Source organism: Panthera pardus, unplaced genomic scaffold (assembly GCF_024362965.1).
Source record: "Panthera pardus isolate Hobbes unplaced genomic scaffold, ASM2436296v1 HiC_scaffold_10, whole genome shotgun sequence".
NCBI lineage: Eukaryota > Metazoa > Chordata > Mammalia > Carnivora > Felidae > Panthera > Panthera pardus.
Window position 1 is genome coordinate 28,316,080 of NW_026526655.1, and position 25,162 is coordinate 28,341,241.

At 38.0% G+C, this 25,162-nt stretch overlaps 1 protein-coding gene across 7 annotated transcripts in view; it reads left to right on the forward strand.

Moving 5' to 3' along the window:
- PLEKHM3 (pleckstrin homology domain containing M3) overlaps positions 1-25,162 on the forward strand; it is a 196,900-nt gene that overhangs the window by 94,437 nt on the left and 77,301 nt on the right. For all 7 annotated transcript variants that reach the window (XM_019446213.2, XM_019446215.2, XM_019446216.2 and 4 more), the window contains one exon: positions 22,997-23,060. In XM_019446213.2, coding sequence (XP_019301758.2) covers positions 22,997-23,060 — 64 coding nt within the window. The remainder of the gene's footprint in view (positions 1-22,996; positions 23,061-25,162) is intronic.

Genomic DNA, 25,162 nt, shown 5'->3' on the forward strand with positions numbered 1-25,162 from the left:
TTAGAAGAATAAGCAGTAGTAGGACTTGAAGCATGTCAGTAACACTTAAATTCAGTAAATGAATACAACTGTTTGCTCTTTATAAGATTTAATATTAGCCAGATTGTGTGGCTTTATTTTTTCATGTTAGCTAATTAAAAGTGTCATTAGCTTGCAGTTGAGGCTTTAGTCTCAATAGATTATGAATCTATCAGAACTTTGAAACTACCAAAACACAGGATGTTTTTGAACGCAACACTTCTCATTCTACTTTAAGAATCCTTTTCCCTTGGATGACTTCTAGAACTTCTAAGGTTTTCAGGTCCTCTAACCTCTTGATCTCCTAATAGCTCCTCCCCCTTCTGTCATTTTCTTCAGAGATCTTGTTTAACAAATCGTGTACCAATATCAACACTCTAAAAGGGAGCTACAGGTTGCAAAAGACCGTGTCATTCAAAACTAAACTGATTAATAAACTGTGAAAAAGGAATTCTGGCAAGTGATATATTAATTTTACTATAATGTACACATAGCTTTTTACTTGCTGAAATCCTTCAGAAAGTTAAAAAGTGATTTTGTTTTATTTTGAGAGGAAATGAAATATACAGAAATTATCTAAAATCATTTTGTAAAGGATGACAAAAAATAAAACTCAGTGTAGTTAGATAAATATTATGTTCTTGGAACTGTTAAAAAAATACCATAAGAACATCTTCTAGGATCTATAACTGTGATACAATCTGTCACTTTTGCAATCAGACCCCAGAATAATCAACCAAAATTAGTTCCCAAGTATTCCTACTCCAGGTTTTAGATTGTTACTAAGGAACGTAAACACAATCTCTGAATGAGCAGGTAAAAGAGACCCTTATTTCCCATAACTATCTGCCAAGATATAATATCTGATGCAATCTTGCTACTTTTTCAAGCCAATGAGATTAGCAAAATGAGGTATCTAGATCGAAGCTTGTTTCTTCCACATGGGTTGCTATCGAAATGTCTGCCTTTGATTTAAAATTGTTTTTCCATTAGCTGGGAGCATGGCTAGGCATATGATTCCTGTCCACATCCAGCCTAATGTAGCAATTTCAGAAAGAGTTTGCAGCTCATATGAAGAACACCAAATTGCATCTCCCTGGGTATGCTTCACAGTGCTTCTCGCTGATTTTAGGGTGGGTGATACTGCAGCCCTCTCAACTCAGTACAAATTACCCAACCTGGAGCACAGATTCCTGGAAAACACAGTAATACTACATGAATAGTTTTCTTTTAAATTACTCTTTATGCACTTCTATCCACATTCTTCGTTCAGGCACATAGGACTTAAAAATGGAGGTTGTATGTGTGTGTGTATGTGTGTGTGTGCATATACATGGGCCTTCTCTTCAAAACCTATCTTTTACGTGTGCCAACGGTTCCATTACAAACTTTTTTTTTTTCTCATTTTAATCATTGGGCTTTTAAACACCAGTTGTGCACCACCGAGAGCTGAGCTTCAGGGAAATGGTGGTATTAAATCTGTCAAAATCCTCCAAAGGATCTGCTTACTTCAGAGTCTGACCTAATGCCTCTTCTCTCATTAGCATCAAAGCTTGGTGGGGGCTGAATTGAAGTCCTCAGAAATTAGTTGGGTTAAATGAGTCTTGATTTATTCGACTCAGTGACCTATCACAAAATGGAATGAGGTCCTCTACCTTTATTATTATTATTATTATTATTATTATTATTATTATTATTTGAGAGAGAGTGTGTACATGAGTGGGGGGGGGCAGAGAGAGAGGGAGAGAGAGAGAGAGAGAGAGAATCTTAAGTAGGCTTCAGCTCAGTGCTGAGCCCAACATGGGGCTCTATCCCACAACCCTGGGGTCATGACCTGAGCTGAAATTAAGAGTCAGGTGCCCAACCAACTGAGCCATCCAGTTGCCCTGACCCTTACCTTTTTTTGTAAAGACTACTGCCTTTGATTTCATTGGCAATTATCTCTGCATTTTTAACCCTGAGTACCAGTTGCGTAATATAAAGGCTGAATCATATGTGACCATTTTCTTTTTTAAATTTTTATCTTTACCACCATTCTCATTAGAGCAATCTATAAATGAAGCCTAAGTTACCTTCTTGGAGTGTCAGGCAATTCTAAAGGTGTTAAAGTAGAAAACTTTGGCATTAGAAATGATTGCGCTACTTGATTTCCATGATTTCTTTAAAAGTTTCTTCATTGTTCTTTGGTATCTGAGAACTTGATAGTGCTGCCTGCCAGTAATGTGGTTTTCCTTGATGGATGAGTAAAGTGTGGAGTTGACTCTCTCCAACACATTTGTCCTTTGGCTCTGATGGCAGGACTGACCAGATGAACTTGCATTGGCATGAGCTGGGCTGTTCTCATGGTTGGCTTGCTGGAGAAATGCTGTCAGATCTGATGATTAATAGCCCTGCAGTCCAGTAAGCTCACTTCATCACAGAAAACCCTAAACACACAGTCACCTCATCAGAAAGCAAAAGACAGCACCGTTCTGTAGCAAAGATCATGTTTACCAGAGGATTGCAAAATTAGATTACTTTCAGTTAGTTTGCAGCCTTTGGTTCCCAATATGTTGACTTTTAGAGGGAATATTGGAGAAATCAGTAACTACCTTTTATGTAACATTTTAATAGAAATGAAGCATTTCTATTGAAACATTTAATTTAAACATTTCAATTAAGAAAATACAGGAGACGTATGTGTGCATGTGTGTGCAAAAGAGCTTCCAGCTGGGTCCGCCTCTCATTTTCTCTAGGCCATTCCAGGGCCAGGCTCTGTCAGTTATCCCTACTTTTGTATCTATAGTTTCCTCCTTTACTAGCACCTTCATTTTAGCATATGAGTATGCCCAAGTCTCTCCCAACTTTAAGAAAAGAATCTTTTTGAGGCATAAAACTTATTTGAAGAAGTAATAACTGAAACCTCTCTAGCCTGGGGAAGAAAACAGACATCCAGTTCTAGGAAGCATAGGGAGTCCAAAACAAAATGAACCTAAAAAGAGCCACACCAAGACATAATAAATACAGTGTCAAAAATTAAGAAGAGTATTTTAAAAGCAGCAAGAAAAAAGCAACTAGTTACATACAAGGGAATACCCATAAAACCATCAAATGATTTTTCAGCAGGAACTTTGCAGGGTAGAAGGGAGTGACATTATATATTCAGGCATAGAGACTGAAAGGAAAAATCTTACAACCAAGAATACTCTACCCAGTAAGTTTATCATTCAAAATTGAAAGAGAGATAAAAAGTTTTCCAGACAAACAAAATTTTGAGTTCATCACCACTAAACCAGTCTTACAAGAAATGTTACAGAGGCTCCTTTAAGTGGAAAAGAAAAGGCCATAAGTAGAAGAAAATTATGAAGGAAAAAAATCTCACTGGTAAAAGCAAATATATAGTAAAGGTAGTGGTTGACCACTTATAAAGCTAGTATAAATGGTAAAAGACAAAAGTGGTAATATCAACTATATCTACAATAATTCATAAAGGGATACACAAAATAGAAAGATGCAAAATAGGGGCACCTGGGTGGCTTAGACGGTTGAGTGTCTGACTCTTGACCGCAGCTCAGCTCATGCTTTCACAGTTCATGGGGTCAAGCCCTGTGTCAGGCCTGTGCTTACGGTGCAGAACTTGCTTGGGATTCTCTCTCTCCTCCTCTCTCTGCCACTCCCCCACTTGCTCATGCATATGCTCTCTCTCTCAAAATAAATAAACTTTGAAAAAAAAGATGCAGAATAGATCAGATAGATGAAACATGGGGGGTGTGGTTAAGAATGTAGTGTGTTCTTTTATAAGGTGTTCAAACTTTAAGCGACAATAAACCTAAAATAGACTGCCATATACATAGGGTATTGTATATGAAACTCATGGTAACCACAAACCCAAAACCTGTAATAGGTACACAAAAAATAAAGATACAAATATCCAAACATAACACTAAAGAAAGTCATCAAATCATAAGAGAGCAAGAGAAGGAAGAACAGAGAAGAACTACAAAAACAACCAGAAAACAATTAACAAAATGGCAATAAGTCCATACCTATCAATAACTACGTTAAATGTAAATAGACTAGGGGCACCTGGCTGGCTCAGTCACTTAAGCATCCAGGTCTTGATTTTGGCTCAGGTCATGATCTCAGAATTTGGGAGTTTGATCTCCGTGTCAGGCTCTGTGCTGACAGTGGTAGAGCCTACTTGGGATTCTCTCTCTGCCCTCTTCCCCGCACCCCCCCCCCCCTTTCTCTGTCTCTCTCTTTTTCTCTCAAAATAAATGAACTTAAAAGAACAGGAAAGAAAGAAAGAAACAATGGCCTTAAATGACACATTAAACCAAATGGACTTAATAGATACATAATGTCCCATCCCAAAACAGTAGAATGCATATTCTTTTCAAATGCACATGAAACCTTCTCCAAAATTACACATTAGTCTACAAAACAAGTCTCAATAAATTTAAGAAGATTGAAATCATATCAAGCATCTTTTGCAATCACAACAGTATGAAAGCAGAAACCAATTACAAGAAAAAACTAGAAAAATACACACATACTCGGAGGCTAAACAACATGGTACTAAACAATCAATGGGTCAATGAAGAAATCAAAGAAGTAATTTAAAAAACACCTTCAGGCAAATGAAAATGGAAGCAACATTCCAAAATCTATGGGATCCAGCAAAAACAGTTTTAAGAGGATATACAGGCCTACCTCAAGAAACAAAAATGTCTAACAGTCTAACCTTACACATAAAGGAACCAGTAAAAGAACAAACAAAACCCAACATTACTAGAAGGAAGGAAATAATAAATATCATAGCAGAAATAAATGAAATAGAGACTAAGAAAACAATAAAAAAATTAATGAAACTAAGAGCTGGTTCTCCAAAATAAACAAAATTGACAAACCTCTAGCCAGACTCTTCAAGAATAAAAGAGGGCTCAAATAAGTAAAATCAGAAATGAGAGACGTCACAACCAACACTAGAGAAATACAAAGGATTTAAAAGACTATGAGCAATAAATTGGATAGCTAGAAGTAGATAAATTCCTAGGAACATATAATCTTTCAAGACTGAATAAGGAAGGAATAGAAAATCTGAACAGACTTTCTGTTCTCCTCAGCAAACAAAAGTCCAGGACCAGATGAAGCATTCCAAAAAATTTCAGATGAAGAAATGCTTCCAAATTCATTCTACAATACCAGCATTACCCTGATACCAAAACCAGACAAAGACATTAAAAAAAACAAAAAAAACAAAAAAAACAGGAAATTACAGATCAATAGCTTTGATATAGATGCAAAAAAACTTCAGTGAAATATTAGCAAACCAAAGCCAACAATACATGAAAAGGATCATATACCATAGTCAACTGGGATTTATTACTGGGATACAAAGATGGTTTAATCTCCACAAAACCAACCTGATATACCACATTAACAAAAAGGAGGATAAAAATCATACAGTCATCTCAATAGATGCAGAAAAAGCATTGGACAAAATTCATCCATTTATGATAAAAACTCTCAAAGTGGGTACAGAGGGAACATACCTCATCATCATAAAGATCTTATATGACAAACCCACAGCTAACATCATACTCATTGGTGAAAAGCTGAAAGCTTTTCCTCTAAGATCAGGCACAAGACAAAGATGCCCACTTTCACCACTTTTATTCAACATTGTATTAGCAGTTTTAGTTACAGCACTCCCACAAGAAAAAAGAAATAAAAGGTATCCAAATTGGAAAAGAGGAAGTAAACCTGTGCTAGATCCTAAAGACTCCACTACAAAACTGTTAGAATAAATGAATTCAGTACTGTTGCAGGACACAAAATTAATATATGGAAATCTGTTGCAATTATTATGCATTAACAAACAAGCAGAAAGAGAAATTAGGAAAACAATCCCATTTACAAGTGTATTAAGAAGAATAAAATACATGGGAATAAATTTAACCAAGAAGATGAAATACCCTAATGAGAAAAACTGAGGATGACACAATAGAATATACTGTGTTCAAGGTTTGAAAGAATGTTGTTAAAATGTTCTTACTACCCAAAGCAACGTACAGATTCAGTGCAACCCCTGTCACAATACCAGTGGCATTTTTCACAGAACTAGAACAAGTAAACCTAAAATTTGTATGGAATAGCAAAAGATCTAGAGTAGCAAAAACAATCTTGAGGTATCGTGCCTCCTGATTTCAAACTATATTACAAAGCTATAATCATCAAAACAGGATGGTATTAGCACAAAAACAGACACATAGATCAATAAAACAGAATAGCCCAGAAACAAACCCACTCATATGGTCAACTAATCTACAACAAAGAAGGTAAGAATATACAATGGGGAAAAGACAGTCTCAATAAATGGTGCCTAGAAAATTGGACCACGTTCTTACACCATATACAAAAAATAAACAAAATGAATTAAAGACTTAAATGTAAGACCTGAAACCATAAAACTCCTAGAAGAAAACGTAGGCAGTCAACTTTTGGACATCAGTCTTAGCTATTTTTTTGGATCGGTTTCCTCAGTTGATAAAAAACAAAGCAAAAACAAACAGTTGGGACAATATCAAACTAAAAACTTTTGCCCCACAAAGGAAGCTATTAATGAAATGGAAAGGTAACCTACTGAATGGGAGAAGATATTTGCAAATAAGGGATCAATATCCAAAATATATAAATAACTCATCAGTATAAAAAAAAACCTGATGAAAAAATGGACAAATCACCTAAAATAGATATTTTTTTTAAAGACATACAGATAACCAACAGACACATGAAAAGATGCTCAACATCACTAATCATCAGGGAAATGTAAATCAAAACCATAGGAAGATATCATACCTTTCAGAGTGGCTAGTATCAATACAAGAAATAAAAAATGTTAGCAAAGATATAGAAAAAAGGGATCCCTTATGCAGTGTTGGTGGGAATGTACTTGTTGCAACCACTATGGAAAAGAGTAAAAAGGTTCCTCCAGAAATTCAAAATAGAACTAAAATCAGATGATCCAGCAATTCCATTTCTGGGTATCTATCTGAAGAAAATGGAAATTCAAAAAGATGTATGTACCCCTGTGTTCATTACAGCATTATTTATAGTAGCCAAGATATGGAAACCACTGAAGTGTCTATCAGTGGATGAATGGATAAAGAAATTGTGGTATACATACACAAAGTGGAATATTACTCAGCCATAATCTGATTTCAAAAATGAAATTTTGGTTGGGGCGCCTGTGTGGCTCAGTCGGTTAAGCATCTGACTTTGGCTCAGGTCGTGACCTCATGGTTCACAGGTTCGAGCCCCGCATCGGGCTCTGTGCTGACAGCTCAGAGCCTGGAGCCTGCTTCGTGGATTCTGTCTGTCTCTCTCTCTCTCAAAACATAAATAAAACATTAAAAAAATTAAAATAAATGTTTTTTAAACGAAATCTTGGGGTCACCTGGAGAAATATTGCCGTTTGTGACAACATGGATGGATGTAGAGGGTATTATGCTAAGTGAAATAAGCCGGAGAAAGACAAGAACCATGATTTCACTTACATGTAGAATCTAAAAAATAAAACAAAAGAATAAACAAAAAATGGAAACAAACTAATTGGTGGTTGCTAAAGAGAGGGTGGAAGGGTGAAATAGGTGAAGAGGATTAAGAGGCACAAATTTCCAATTGTAAATAAGTCACAGAGATGTAAAATACAGCATAGGGAATTAAAATTTTAATGATAATGTGTGGTGACAGACGGTAACTAGATTTTTAAGTGCTTATTTTCTAATTTATGTAATGTTGAATCACTTTGTTACATACCTGCAACTAATATTGTATATTAACGACAATTAAAAAGGTTTTTCTAATTGAAATAATACATTTTCTTGTTTAAAAAAGGAAAAGATCCCTTCTTAGTCCTACCTTTTTTTTTTTTTTTTTTTTAGCTATGGCCCAGTCTCTTTTTTTAAGGGCTACTTCTTTAAAGAGTAATCCATAGTCCTTCACCCCTCTGCAATCTGACTTCCCTCTTCCTCTCCTGAAATCAGTTCGTTCCAGGTCGCTAATGATTCCCATTTGCCAAATCCAGCAGAAACTTCTCGGGCTTTGTGACAGTCTTACTCATATTATTTGACCTCTCCACTGCCTTGGATGCCACTGACCCTCTTTTTCCTTCTTGAAATTCTCTCCTTTCTTGGCTTTGCTGCTCCTGGCTCTTCTGCTTTTTCTCCCTCCTATCACCTGCTCCTTCCCAGTCTTCTTCCCGCATCCACTCCCTAACTAATACTGTTCTGCCAGGATCCAGTCTGGGTTTTCTGTTTTTCTAATATGTGCTGTCCTGGGCTAGCACTTACGGCTTCACCTTCAACCTGTAGGCTAAGGGCACACAAATCTCTTGCCTGGACTCCTGGACGACTTTCCCTGGACATTCTGCAAACAGTTCTAGTCCTCTGCCCCAACTGAGCTACCTGTTGCGCAAAGACAATTCCTCTTCCTTGTTCCCTCTGCCAGTAAGTGGACATGCCATTTACCTAGTGGACCTAGCCGGAAAACTGAATAATCCCAGGCTCCTTCCTGGCCTTCACTTCCTGTTAGTCAGCATGACCTGTGGATTCTGCTACAGAAATCTATCTTGTGGCAGGCCCACTCTCTACAACCCCAGAGTAGCCATTTAAATTCTGTCCAGGCCCCCATCATTTCTCGCCTAATTTACAAAAAATTGTCCATCCCTCTGTCTCGTCCCCATCCCCTTCTGCTGCCAGGGTTCTTTTAAAGTCACAGATCTAACCATGCTGTCCTCCTACACTTCTGTGGCAGCCCCATCTCTTTTGAGGTAGATGCGTAGCAAGGCATTGGGAGACCTCTCGTTTCTGGCTCTGCCCTGCCTTTCTAAGCTCCTACCCATCTGTACGTGTGCACTGCTCTTTCTTCCTCCCACACAGCCGGTCCCCTGAGAGCACTTTGCTCACACCGGCCTCTGTGCTGTCACGTGTGCTGCTCCCTCCACCTAGAACTCCCCTCCTTCCACACCTTCAGATTACCAATGGGCAGTTCTCTGAGGCCTTCCCGAGCAGGTGCTCTGCAGGTTTCCCTCACCCCTGCAGGTATGTCTCCCGGTCTCAGCACTCCGCCTCGTGAACTGGAGCCATTTGCTTACTTGCCCGTGTATCCCACTTGTCTGCATATTCTTTGCTATTAAAAAGCCATGTTTTCTCCAAAGCTCCAGGGCCTAGCACAAGGCCCGTCACATATTACGTACCCTGCATCTATTTATTGCATTGAAACATATGCTGATTTTAGGTTTTTACCACAGTGACAAGTCATAGAGGTTGTAAGGTTGGATTTCATTTGCATTAAATTCACTGGGAGGTATGATGATCACAAGTAGTGTTTTCTGACGAAATGCAAATAATCATCCATTCTTTATTGAATACATTAATAGTAAAATTAATGCTGACATGACTATCTTAAAGGAACACCCGGCTTTGCCTCCTGGACATGAATCACTCCCCCAGGGGTCCCTGAAGTGGCTGTGAACTTTTCTCTGCATCCCCTAGGCAGCTCTGCCCAAGGCAGTTTACTGCTACCCGAGCACACACTGGGTCCACAGGTCCTCTGCAGCCCCTTTTACTACTCAGAGTGTAAGGGAAACTGGCCCCTGGGGGTCCCAACTCGTTCGGTCCATTTCCTAAAGAGCTTGGTCGATTGAGCCAACTTGCCCACGTAAACCACAGCAGGGAAGAGCCCTTGGTGTCACCCTGATGGGAAGTTGCAGGCCTTTCCTGGACTTCGCTTTTATGTTATTATTTACCCCCTTGCTTTCCTTTGGATGGTCTGCCTAAAGGAGATTTTCAGAGACCGTCTTGCAAACCCAACCTGCCATGAAGATGGGAGGCAGTGAGAAAGAGGAACAGCCTGATATCTGGCCCTGCCTTTGAAACCCTTACCTTCTCTAAGCACAAGAGTGTGTTCCTACTTCTAAATGGCTGGAAAAAAATTTTTTTTTAATTTACATTAAAAAGCACCAGTAAGGGGGCGCCTGGGTGGCTGAGTCGGTTAAGCGGCCGACTTTGGCTCAGGTCATGATCTCGCGGTCTGTGAGTTCGAGCCCCGCGTCAGGCTCTGTGCTGACAGCTCAGAGCCTGGAGCCTGTTTTGGATTCTGTGTCTCCCTCTCTCTGACCCTCCCCCGTTCATGCTCTGTCTCTCTCTGTGTCAAAAATGAATAAACATTAAAAAAAATTTTTAAAAATAAATAAATAAATAAATAAATAAATAAATAAATAAATAAAAAATAAAAAGCACCAGTAAGGAGATACATTTTAATACCTCTCAGTCTTCCCTCTCAGGAAATTTATGGTCGTATTTGACTTTAGTGCTTTTGTGCTACAATTGCCATCCTGAGGGAAAAGAAAAGCTGATTGGCATTATCGTCTTAAAAGCCTGTGGATTTTGTGGCCACCACCATATCTCCTGAACACATCTTCTCCAGACACACTCAGCTTTGTTCCTTTATCTTTTCTGCATATATTGCATTTTCTAGTTCTTTGTGTCTGTTATGACCGACCCCGTATAAATTATAGTAGTAGACACTGACAGGTGGTAGAGAGGAGACAGTAGATGAGGTGCTTCTGCGGGGAGAGAAGACAAACGTGAAATATATTCACACCCAGAAACATTAAACACATAGATAACTTTAGCAGTACAAATAATGTTAGATGACTGTGCTCAAAGTTGGTTAGTTATTGTGAGAAGAGGGGTGGTAGTTAATGAGCAGTGTTTGGAAGCAAGAAGGACCTAGCCCAGTAAGGAGAATCTGGAAATCATTGCTCATCAACTGTGTTCATTGACACATTCATCTCCAGCCCTTAGCACAACACCTGGCTTGTTTTATGCACTAAGTTGTTAACTGGTTAATGAACGGACTGGCTGTAGTACTCTGGGAAGAGTCTACCAGTACGATTTGATTTGTAAGTTTATAATTATTTCTTACATCCTGTGTACTCTGTCATAGAAGTCTTAGGATTTTAGAGCAGGAAGGACTAAGTGGCAAAACATCGAGATGACCCTGCCCTGTGTTTGTTCCTGCTACGGTCCATTTCAGTCAGTTTCCTTCTCCCACAGTGTCCGGCTGACCTACGTTTGTACAAACCAACGGAAGAGGTAGAAGCTAATCTTGAAATGATTTTCCAGCCTACCTACTTGATTCACTATGTCTCCATTTCTTAGCCCTTCTGACACATTGCTTTTATTTTACTTTATTTAAGGGATTTCATTATTAAGCATTTGCTGTTTAAAGATTATTCCTCCCATTGAGCCATGCTCAAACATTCCGTGTCCCCTTATTGGACTATCCTATGTTGCTACGCTAGCTGCCCCACTCAAAGACTGCGTCCTAGGTTTCCTATTTGGCATGTATCTTTAGGTCTCAAGTTTTCCTGCAAATGCTTACATTATATATAAATAGGAAACTATAAATGCAATGTTGTATTCAGATTGGATCCTTGACTAGAAAAAAGGACATTAGACAATTGGTGAAATTTGAATAAAGTCTATAATTTGCATAATGCTTCCTTTCTTAGGTTTGGTCAATGCACCATGGTTGTGTACGATGTTAACATCAGGGTAGCCAGGTGAAGTACATGAGGGTTATAAACTGTTCACAAATAGAGGAAATGTTAGAAACCTGTAAACATGCTGGTTATTTTTAAAACAATTTTTCAAGCAGGAGAAAAATTGCAGAATGCCAAAGTGTACTTTAGATAATTCCAGGCAGTGTAAGGTAAACAAATAAAACCCCTTTCCCTGCTATGCCCCTTCCTATTCAGTTCCCTTCTAGGTCCATCCCATCCATTCCCACAGCTTTAACTGTCACCTCTGTGCTGATGTCAGAAATGCCCTGGAGTATTCCACATCTCTTCATCCCTTATTTCCAAGGCCCATATTTGCTGGCTCTCCTACAAGCACTCTATATTCAGCACGTGTGAAACTCAGTTCTGTATCCCCTGCCCTGACAGCCTGCCCTGTGTAGGCTAGTGACATCACCATCCTGTCACCCAAGCTAGATACTTCAGTCTCTTTTGATTCCTTTCTCCTCTTTCACAGATTCTAAACATTGTCAATTCTTCATCCAAAAGGTCTCCTGTATTACCTATCCCCCACTTTCACTGTCCTCCTGTGGTTACCCTAAAATAGACTCTCAAATACCTGTCGGGACTATCTCTGCCTGCAGTCTGCCCATAATCTCTACTGCCTTCAGAAATTGGGCATGACACAGTATATCAGTGTCACTTTCCTGCTTAAAAATGTATAAATGGCTATATATTGCTTCTGGCCTAAGTAGGAATAACATCTACCTACAAGAGACATGCATTATATAGCTAAATTAGATAGCCTGCCTCCCTCTTTCCTCTACTCCCAACTTCAAGAAAGTGGAAGGAGTACAGGCCTTTGGAGTTAGAAAGTCCTGACCTTGAATCCCAGATTTGTGACTTTGGACAAATTAGTCTTTGCCTCAGAGCATCAGTTTTTTCTCACGTAAAATGGAGGCTATACTTACATGTAGGGCAGTTGTGAGAATTAAATTAAATGATGATGTATGTTGGGGCACCTGGCTGGCTCAATTGGAGGAGCATGTGGCTCTTAATCTCAGGGTCGTGGGTTCGAGGCCCATGTTGGGTATAGAGATTACTTAAATAAATAAAACTCAAAAAAAAAAAAAAAAAAGAAGGAAAGAAAGAAAAGAAATGATGATGTGTGTCAAGTGCCCAGCCCCCAGTGGGCTTTTCTTACTGTTATTGGTGCTTAATACTATAGTGTGCCAGGAGGAATACATCTCTCAATCACCTCTGTCTTGTATGTGTGTTTTTGAAAATGGAAGTGGTCTACCTTCCACAACAAGGAGCCTGTCTGTAGTAGGGAAACTTATCCCTCACATGGAGGAATAGGCACTTTCCCCATAACCTACCCACCTGGGCTTGGAATGTGTACCCCCTTCCTGCCACAGGTGTGGCCCTGAACCATTAGAGATGAAGAGTCCAGCCTCAGGTACTATAATGCATTTCCTAGAATATAAGTGCCTTGCCATTCACTCAGTCTATTCTCATTTCTGTGGACAAAACAGGGCATTTTAGCAGAATTTTTCAGAGCCTATCATACTTACTAGGAGAACTCCAAACAAGCATTTGCCTGTACCAGACCTCCATGGGAGAAGGAGTTTATCTAACAGGTGTCCTTTCTTCAGTGGCTTAGTACAGTGGCTGAAACATAGTTGTGCTTAATCAGTATTGGATAGATAGAAAGATGAATGGAAGGACGAAGGAATGATTTAATCTCTAGGATTTGTCTATTAATGCATGCATAATTGAAAGACTGAATAATAAATTTCCCAATGAGCTGGATATTAGCTCAGGGATTCTAAACCTTGGCTGCACTAATCACCAGGAGAATTTTTGTTTCATTTAACACTGATTTCTGAGTTCTACCCATGCTTATGCCCCGTTATTTTCTAAAATCTCCCCCAAGTGATTTTAATAGACAGTCAGGGTTGGGGTCAAACATGCCAGACCATTCTAAAAATATGTATCCTGTGCATAACTTACCATTCTCAATTAACAGTTTATATATCTTTTCCTCACTTAACTCTCCTTGGCTTATTACTGGGAATGTCTTATTCACAATTTTCCACCTAGTGCCTGGCACAGTGCTTGGTATATAGAGGACAGTTATAAACGTTAATTGAATAAATTGGTTGTTTCATTTAGGATACAAAAAAATCGCACAGTACCACAAAAAACAGAAAAAAAATGCTGGCACCATGAGTTTTATTTTGGGATGTATGTGTGTTGGTCGGGAGGGTTCTAACTGTCTATACTTTGGTATGATTTTTGTCCGTAATCCATTGTTTTTTTTCTCTGTTCACAGTCATTTATCCAGATACTGTAAATTGACAGCAGCTAAATATATTAGACTCTGTCAGGGAATCCCAATATGAAATATTTCACCCCATTAGTCCCATCTGTACCTATGCACTAAAATTCGTCATGATATATGCAAGAGGATAGTTCATTAATGTGATATCAAGCACCATTGTCCCCATTAAAGAAAGCCATAAAACCCTCTAGACAAAGACACACAGGTTGCCACACCGATTTTCTCAATTCCATAATCTAGTAATTTAAGCATAGAACTGGAAAGATATTTAAAGACATCATGTTCAGTAGTCTTTATTGAACATCGAGGAAGCTGGAGCTAGGTGGGTTTTAGGATTTGCCTGAGATGACACAACCTGTGAGAGACACAGCTAGTGCAAGAAACCTGATGTTCTAACCCACCGTGGATTGCATTAGAGTCAAAGGTCAGGATAAATTCCAAGAAATGCCCAATCTTCTAAGACTGAATGAAGAAGAAATGCAAGATCTGAACAAATTATAAATACTGAAATTGAATCAGTAATCAAAATTTTGATTTTGATCAAAAAAATTGGAAATCAAAAATTTCCAGCAAATAAAAGTCCAGTACCAGATGGCTTCATAGGTGAATTCTACTAAACATTAAAAAAGAGTTAACACCTATCCTTCTCAAACTATTGCCAAAAAAAAAAAAAAAAAAAAATAGAAGAGAAAGAATACTTCCAAACACATTCTGAGGCCAGCATTACTCTAATACCAAAACCAGACAAAGACAGTCAAGAAAGAAAGAAAGAAAGAAAGAAAGAAAGAAAGAAAGAAAGAAAGAAAGAAGAAAGAGAAAAGAAAAAGAAAAGAAAAAGAAAAGAAAAAGGAAGAAAAGAAAATTACAGGCCAGTATCACTGATGAACATACGTACAAGTATCTTCAACAAAATATTAGCAAACCAAATTCAGTAATATATTGAAAGGATAATAGGCAGTGATCAAGCGGGATTTGTTCCAGGGATTCAAGGAAGTTTCAATATCCAAAAGTACACAGATAATCCACATGATAAGCCACATAAACAGAGGGATAAAAATTATATAATTATCTCAATAGATGCAGAAAAAGCATGACAAAATTCAACATCCACTTATGATAAAAACTCAACAAAGTGAGTCTAGAAGGAACATACCTCAACATGATAAAAGCAATATATGACAAACCCACAAATAACATCATACTCAATGGTGAAAAGCTAAAAGCTTTTCCTTTAAGATCAGACACAAGACAAAGATGCCCACTCTCACCACTTTTTAAAAAAAATTTTTAATGTTTACTTTGTCTACTTTTGATGGGGGGAGGGGCAGAAAGAGAGAAAGAATCCCAAGTAGGCTGCACACTAGCACAGAGCCTGACACAGGGCTTGATCCCACAACTGCAAGACCATGACCCAAGCCAATATCAAGAGTTGGAAGTTCAACCAATTGAGCTACCCAGGCACCCCTCACTCTTAAGCCTTTTATTCAAATTATGGAAAATGATAAAGCTGAGAAAAAGATTAAAAAAAATATAGACCATGAGGGGAAAATTAGAGAACTAAGTGATTTAATGAAACATAATAATATCTGTATCATAGGAGTTCCAGAAGAAGAAGAGAGAGAGAGAAAGTGGCAGAAGGTTTACTTGAACAAATTATAGCTGAGGACTTCCTCAATGTGGGGAAGGAAGCAGACATGCAAATCCAGGAGGCATAGAGAACTCCCTTCAGATGTAACAAGAATAGGTCTCCACAACATATTACAGTGACACTGGCAAAATACAAAGATAAAGAGAGAATTCTGAAAGCAGCTAGGGACAAACGGGCCTTAACCTATAAGAGTAGACACATAAGGGTAGTAGCAGACCTGTCCACTGAAACTTGGCAGGCCAGAAAGGAGTGGCAGGAAATATTCAATGTGCTGAATAGGAAAATTATGCAGCCAAGAATCCTTTACCCCGCAAGGTTGTCATTCAGAATAGGAGAGATAAAGGCTTTCCAAGACAAACAAAAACTGAAGGAGTTCGTGACCACTAAACCAACCCTGCAAGAGATCTTAAGGGGGAGTCTGTGAGTAGAATGCTGTAAAGACTGCAGAGGTCCAGAAACCTCACCACAAGCATGAAATCTACAGATAACACAATGACACTAAATCCATATCTTTCAATAATGCTGAATGTAAATGGACTAAATGCTCCAAACAAAAGACATAGGGTATCAGAATAGATACAAAACAAGATTCATCTACATGCTGTCTATAAGAGACTCATTTTAGACCTGAGGACACCTTCAGATTGCAAGTGAGGGGATGGGGAACCATCTATCATGCTACTGGAAGTCAAGAGAAAGCTGGAGTAGCCATACTTATATCAGACAAACTAGACTTTAAACTAAAGGCTGTAACAAGAGATGAAGAAGGGCATTATATAATAATTACAGGGTCTATCCATCAAGAAGAGCTAACAATTATAAATGTTTATGCACCCAATTTGAGAACACCTGTATATATAAATCAATTAATCACAAACATAAACAATCTTATTGATAAGAATGCAGTAACAACAGGTGACTTTAATACTCCACTTACAACAATGGACAGATCATCTAGGCAGAAAATCAATAAAGAAACAGTGACCTTGAATGATACACTGGACTAGATGGACTGGAAAGATATATTCAGAACTTTTCATCCAAAAGCAGAATACACATTCTTCTTGAGTGCACATGGAGCATTCTCCAGAATAGATTACATACTGGGTCACAAAACAGCTCTCAATAAATCAAAAAGAATTGAGATCATACCATGCACCCTTAAGATCACAATGCTATGAAACTTGAAATCAACCATGAGAAAAAGTTTGGAAAACCTCCAAATGCATGGAGGTTAAAGAACACCCTGCTAAAGAATGAATGGGTCAACCAGGCAATTAAAGAAGAAATTTAAAAATATATGGAAACAAATGAAAATGAAAACACAACAGTCCAAACCCTTTGGCATGCAGCAAAAGAAGTCCTACGAGGAAAATACATTGCAATCCAGGCCTATCTCAAGAAACAAGAAAAATCGCCAATACAAAATCTGACAGCACACCTAAAGGAACTAGAAGCAAAACAGCAAAGAAACCCCAAGGCCAGCGGAAAAAGAGAAATAATAAAGACTATAGCAGAAATAAACAATGTAGAATCCCCCCCCCAAAAAAAAACCCAAAAAACAACAACAACAACAAAACATTAAACAGATCAATGAAACTAAGAGCTGGTTTTTTGAAAAAATAAACAAAATTGATAACCCCCTAGTCAGACTTCACAAAAAGAAAAAAAGAGAGGACCCAAATATATAAAACAAGAATGAAAGAGAGATCACAACCAACACCACAGAAATACAAACAATTACCAGAGAATACTATGAAAAAATGTATGCCAACAAAGTGGACAATCTGGAAGAAATGGACAAATTCCTAGATATCCACACACTACCAAAACTCAAATGGGAAGAAACAGAAAACTTGAATAGACCCATAACTAGTCTAGAAGAAATTGAATCAGTTTTCAAAAATCTTCCAACAAATAGAGTCCTGGGCCAGATGGCTTCCCAGAGTAATTCTACCAGACTTAAAGCAGAGTTAACATTTATCCTTCTTAAGCTGTTCCAAAAAATAGAAATGGAAGGAAAGCTTCTGGACTCATTCTATGAAGCCAGCATTACCTTGATTCCCAAACCAGACAGAGACCCCACAAAAAAAAGGAGAATTACAGGCCAATATCCCTGATTAACATGGATGCAGAAAATCTCAACAAGATACTAGCAAATTGAATTCAACAGCGTATTAAAAGAATTATTCACCATGATCAAGTGGGATTCATTCTTGGGCTGCAGGGCTGTTTCAGTATTCACAAATCAATGTGATACATCGCATTAGTAAAAGGAAGGATAAGAACCATATGATCCTGTCAATAGATTCAGAAAAACCATTTGACAAAATACAGCATCCTTTCTTTTTAAAAAAAAATTTTTTTTAACGTTTATTTATTTTTGAGACACAGAGAGACAGAGCATGAACAGGGGAGGGTCAGAGAGAGGGAGACACAGAATCTGAAACAGGCTCCAGGCTCTGAGCCATCAGCCCAGAGCCCGATGCGGGGCTCGAACTCACGGACCGCGAGATCGTGACCTGAGCTGAAGTCGGCCGCTTAACCAACTGAGCCACCCAGGCGCCCCTACAGCATCCTTTCTTAATAAAAACCCTCAAGAAAGTCCGAACAGAAGGAACCTACCTTAACATCATAAAAGCCATATATGAAAAGCCCACAGCTAATATCCTCAATGGGGAAAAATTGAGAGCTTTCCCCCCGAGATCAGGGACACGACAAGGATGTGCACTCTCACCTCACCACTGTTGTTTAACATAGTGTTGGAAGTCCTAGCCTCAGCAATCAGACAACAAAATGTAATAAAAGGCATCCAAATTGACAAAGCAGCCAAACTTTAACTTGTCACAGATGACATGATACTCTACATGGAAAACCCAAAAGATCCCACCAAAAAGCTGCTAGAACTGATACATGAATTCAGCAAAGTCGCAGGATATAAAATCAGTGTACAGGAATCGGTTGCATTTCTATACACCAATAATGAAGCAACGGAGATATCAAGGAATTGATCCCATTTACAATTGCACCAAGTACCATAAAATACCTAGGAATAAACCTAACCAAAGAGGTAAAAGATCTGTATGCTGAAAACTATAGAAAACGTATGAAGGAAATTGAAGAAGACACAAAGAAATAGAAAAACATTTCATACTCATGGATTAGAAGAATATTATTAAAATGTCAGTACTACCCAAAGCAATTTATACATTCAGTACAATCCCAATCAAAATTGCACAGGCATTCTTCTCAGAGCTAGAACAATCCTAAAATTTGTATGGAACCACACAAGACCCCAAATAGCCAAAGTTATGCTGAAAAAGAAAGCCAAAGCAGGAAGCATCACAATCCCAGACTTTAGCCTCTACTACAAAGCTGTAATCATCAAGACAGTATGGTATTGGCACAAAAACGGACACATAGACCAATGGAATAGAATAGAGAACCCAAAATTGGACCCACAAATGTATGGCCAACTAATCTTTGACAAAGCAGGAAAGAGTATCCAATGGAAAAAAGACCGTCTCTTTAGCAAATGGTGCTGGGAAAACTAGACAGTAACATGCAGAAGAATGAAACTGGACCACTTTCTTACACCATACACAAAAATAAACTCAAAATGGATGAAAGACCTAAATGTGAGACAGGAAACCATCAAAACCTTAGAGGAGAAAACAGGCAACAACCTCTTTGACCTCAGCCACAGCAATTTCTTGCTCAACATTTCTCCAAAGGCAAGGGAAATAAAAGCAAAAATGAACTACTGGGACCTCATCAAGATAAAAACCTTCTGCAATGCAAAGGAAACAATCAACAAAATTAAAAGGCAACTGATGGAATGGGAAAAGATATTTGCAAATGACATATCGGATAAGGGGCTAGTATCCAAAATCTATAAAGACCTTACCAAACTCAACACTCAAGAAACAAATAATCCAGTGAAGAAATGGGCAGAAGACATGAATAGACACTTCTCCAAAGAAGACATCCAGATGGCCAACCAACACATGAAAACATGCTCAACATCACTCATCATCAGGGAAATACAAATCAAAACCACATTGAGATACCACCTCAAACCAGTCAGAGTGGCTAAAATTAACAACGTAGAAAACAGATGCTGGTGAGGATGTGGAGAAATGAGAACCCTCCTGCACTGTTGGTGGGAATGCAAACTGGTGCTGCCACTCTGGAAAACAGTGTGGAGGTTCCTCAAAAAATTAAAAATAGAACTACCCTACGATGCAGCAATAGCACTACCAGGAATTTATCCAAGGGATACAGGAGTGCTGATTCATAGGGGCACATGTACCCCAATGTTTATAGCAGTACTTTCAAAAATAGCTAAATTATGGAAAGAGCCTAAATGTCCCATCAGCTGATGAATGGATAAAGAAGATGTGGTTTATACATACAATGGAATACTACTTGGCAGTGAGAAAGAATGAAATCCTGCCATTTTCATCAATGTGCATTAAACTGGAGGGTACTATGTTAAGTTAAATAAGTCAGTCAGAGAAAGACAGATATCATGTTTTCACTCAAATGTGGAACTTGAGAAACTTAACAGAAGACCCTAGGGGAAGGGAAGGGGAAAAAATAGTTACAAAACAGAGAGGGAGGGAGGGAGGCAAACCTTAAGAAACTCTAAAATACAGAGAACAAACTGAGGGTTGATTTGGGCGGGGGCATTAGAGGGGGAAAGGGGTGATGGGAATTGAGGAGGACACTTGTTGGGATGAGCACTGGGTGTTATATGTAAGCGATGAATCACGAGAATCTACCCCCAAAACCAAGAGCACACTGTATACACTGTATGTTAGCCAATTTGACAATAAATTATATTAATTAATTAGTTAATTAAAATAAATTCTTTATGTTTATTGTTTACTTTTGGGGGGGGTGGGGCAGAGAGAGAATCCTAAGAAGGCTGCACATAGCACAGAGCCTGATGTGGGGCTTGATCCCACAACTGTAATACCATGACCCAAGCCAATATCAAGAGTTGGATGCTCAACCAACTGAGCCCCACAGGTGCCCCTCAATCTTACCACTTTTATTCAACATAGTATTGGAAGTCCTAGCTATAACAATCAAGAAAAAAAAAGGCATCCAAATTGGAAAAGAGAAGTAAAACTGTGACTATTTGCAAATAACATGACACTATGTATAGAAAACCGTAAAGACTCCACTAAAAAATGATTAGAACTAATAAATGAATTCAGTACTGTTGCAGGAAACAAAATTAATATACAGAAATCTTTTGCAATTCTATACACTAATAACTATCAGAAAGAAATTATGAAAACAATATCATTTACAGTTGCATCAAGAAAAAAATACCTAGGAATAACTTTAATTGAGGAAATGAAACACCTGTACACTGAAAATGGTAAGACACCAATGAAAGAAATTGAAGCTAATACAAATAAATGGGAAGACATACCATGGACTGGAACAAATAATATTGTTAAAATGCCCATACATCCAAATCTGACCTACAGTCTGCAGATTCAGTGGAATCCCTATGAAAATACTTATGCCATTTTTCACAAAACTAGAACAGGTAATCCTAAAATTTGTACGCAGCTACAAAGACCCTGCGTAGCCAAAGCAATCTTCAGAAAGAACAAAGCCCTGATCTCCAGCTATACTACAAAGCTATCATAATGAAAATACAATGGCAGTGGCACAAAAACAAATGCATTAATTAATGGAACAGAAGAGAAAATCCAGAAATGAACCCATGCTTAGATGTTCAATTAATGTTCAACAAAGGAAACAAGAACATACAATGGGGAAAAGACAATCTCCTCAATAAATGATGTTGGGAAAACTGGACCATTTTTTTTAAATCATATACAAAATAAACTCAAAATGGGAGTAAAGACTTAAATGTAAGGCCTGAAACCACGAAACTCCTAGAAGAAAACATAGGTAATAGGTTCTTGGACATTGATCTTAACGTTATTTTTTTTGGATCTGTCTCCTCAGGCAAAGGCAACAAAAGCAAAAGCAAAAACAAAAAAATCAAATGGGACTACATAAAACTAAAAAACTTTTGCACAGTGAAGAAAACCATCAACAAAAAGGTAACCTACTGAATGGGAAAAGAGATATGCAAATTACATAACTGATAAGGGATTAATATCCAAAATATATAAAGAACTCAATTCAATATCATAAAAACAAATCAATTAAAAAATAGGCAAAGAATCTGAAGACATTTCTCCAAAGATGACATACAGATGGCCAACAGACACATGAAAAGATGCTCAACATCACTAATCATCAGGGAAATGTAAATCAAGACCACCATGAGACATCACCTCACATCTGTCAGAATGGCTAGGATAAAAAAGACAAGTAACATATGTTGGTGAAAATATGGAGAAAAGGGAACCTTTGTGTACTATTGATAGGAATGTAATTTGCTGCCGTCACCATGGAAAACAGTATGGAGGTTCCTCAAAAAATTAAAACTAAAACTAAAACATATGATCCAGCAATTCTACTTCTGGGTATTTATCCACAGAAAAAATTTATTTGAAAAGAATATGCACTCTTACATTCATTGCAATATTATTTTTAACAGCCAAGATAGGGAAGCAACCTAAATGTCCATCAGTAGATGAATGGATTAAGAGGAGGTAATATCTACATACAATGGAATATTACCCAGCCATGAAAAAGAATGAAACTTACCCATTTGCAAAAACATGGATGGACCTAGAAGGTATAATGCTAAGTGAAATAGGACAGAGAAAGACCAATGCTGTATGATTTCACTTATATGTGGAAACTAAAAAAAAAGCACACAAAACAGAAACAGACTCAAAGACACAGGGAATAATATGGTGGTTGTCAGAGGGGAGGGGGTGGGGTAAAGGATGATAGATGGGAAGGGGATTAAAAGGTACAAACTTCTAGTTATAAAATAAGACACAGTGGTGCAATGTACAGCACAGGAAATGTAGTTACTAATACATAACAACTTTGTATGGTGATAGATGGTAGTTAGATTTATCACGATGATCACTTCATAATGTATATAACTATTCAATCACTTTGTTAAATACCTGAAACTAATAGAATATTGTATGTCAGCTACACTTCAATTAAAAAAAAAAAAAAAACAGAGCATTACTTCTTTTTGTCCTGAAATAAACTCATTAAGGAATTAAAAAAAAAAAAAAAAAGAAATCAAAGACCAAACTTTTACTTCCATCTTAGTATCTGTTAGAAAGAAAAAGTGTGGGTATTGTTACAGTTTCCTCAGAGACTGTTGGGAGGAGGAGTGTTGGTGCAAAGGGAAGAAGGTAGAGGAAAGGGATCTTGAATGAGACTTTGAAACTTATCAGGAAAAGTGTGTTTTGTGGCAGTCAACACAGTTCATTTGTCTTTCTGTCCTTGTTTTCAGAATTTTCCCCAGAGAATACCTCCTTCAACAGATCCACCTGTATTCCCTCGCTGATCTGCAGCAGGTACGCACTCATAAGGGCCATTTCATTGCTCTTTTCTCATTGGGAAAGTGTCTTTGTTGATTATGGTATAGGTACTGAATTCTGCCATCATTGGGGTAGTTTCTTCATAAGCCCTGATAATCAGTTTCTACTCAGAATGAGAAAAAAAATTTACTATAAAAAATATTACAGGACAATAAGAAATGTTGGCAAGGATATGTAGGGACCAGAGCTCTCGTACATTGTTGGTGGGAATGTGAACTGGTTGGTACGGCCACTTTGGGAGACAGTTTGGTGGTCTCAAAAAGTTAAACCAAGTTACAATATGAACCAGCAGTTAGTTCCACTCCTAGAATATACCCAAGAGAATTGAAAACTTATGTCCATGTAAAACTTGTATACCAGTGTTCAGAGCAGCATTATTCATAATACCAAAGAATAGAAGTAACCCAATGTTCATCAGCTGGTGAACAGATAAACAAAATGCTATATATCCACACAATGGAATATTATTTGGCCACGAAAAGGAGCAACATACATGCTACAGCATAGGTGAATCTTGAAAACATCATGCTGAAAGGAGCCAGACAGAAAAGAATATATATGTATGATTCTGTTTAAATGAAATGTCCAAAATAGGCAAATCCACAGACAGAAAGTAGACAGATGAGTGGTTATCAGCACCTGGGGAGAACAAGGGAATGACTAGTGATGGCCTGGGGGTTTCCTTTGAGGCTGACCAAGGTGTTCTGGAATGATAATGGTGACGGTGGCACAACTTTGTGAATGTACTAAAACCCACTTTGGAAGAGTGAAGTTTATGGTATGTGAATTATATCTCAATAAAAAATTATACAAAGAAAGAACATCTGAAAGGCAATGATTGTATGAAACTCTTTGACTTGTGCTTAAGTCACTTAAGGGAGGACCTTAAAGTTTAATAAAACATAAGAAATCATATAAGAGTCAAAATCATCTTTTAAAACTTTTATTAGTGCTCGTCCTTTTAATGATTGACCAGGTTAGCAACCAAGATGAAAACCAGTATTTTTTCTGTTCAACCCAAAGTCCTGAATATGTTAAGCTTTGGTTAATCATTTAAATCAACAACTCACTGCCTAAGAAGCTTTTAGACGCTAAAAGCTTTCCATATATCTATTCTTTCAAGAGTCAATTAAAAAGATAATTGTAACAACTTCCTAAGCATCTCAAATTGTTCTGATTCTGTTCTTTTGTTTATCATCGTTGTCCTCTGCTGGTTTCGCCCACAGAAATAAGGTCCGCTTAAAAACTGTTCAGATCCTTCAGTCATTTTACAAGACTTTAAAGTGTTTGTTTTTTTTTTTTTTAACTTCAAACTTTGGTGTTTTCTTTGTACAGTCTGAGGGAGGAAAGTTATTTTAAATGGTAGTAGTTTTAGAGCATTTAGTTGGAACGATCTGAGAGAATAGGAATGTTTTAATTTCCATGTGTACATCAAGTTTAACCTGTTTGCACATATCAGCTTGTTCTATTCTTCAGTCCTGTATACCCTTTACTACCTAATCGAGCGGCAATGATCTGCTGGTTGGGGTAGGAAAAGGTATATTACAATTGCCCAGTGGTGTTCAAGGAGAAGAATTGATTAAAATATCTATTATACACTTATCTATTTTCTAGAACTTCACTTGATCATAGTATCTGAGAACCCATTTGAGAAGTATGTTTAAAGGCATGGACATAGTCTTGTAAGGGTGGTTTAAAATAGAATGGGTGAGTAGTTTTTGAGGAAGCCTTTTTTTTTTTTTAAAGCTTATTTTGAGAAAGAGAGAGAGAGAGTGCATGCCCATGCAGACAGGGAAGGGGCAGAGAGAGAGGGAGAGAGAATCCCAAGCAAGCCCCACTCTCAGTGCAGAGCCTGACGTGGGGCTCCATCTCAAGACCTAAGCTGAAATCAAGAGTCGGAGGCTTAGCTGACTGAGCCACCCAGGCACCCCTGAGGAAGCCTTTCAAAAATGGTTACCAGATGAAGAGAAGGAATCAGAACAATTCCATTTTCATTTTGGGGTATCAGAGTAGTGTATCCATTTGGCATGATAAAGCCTGCTATTTAAAGCTTCCCTATGCCTTGCAGACTCCCCCCG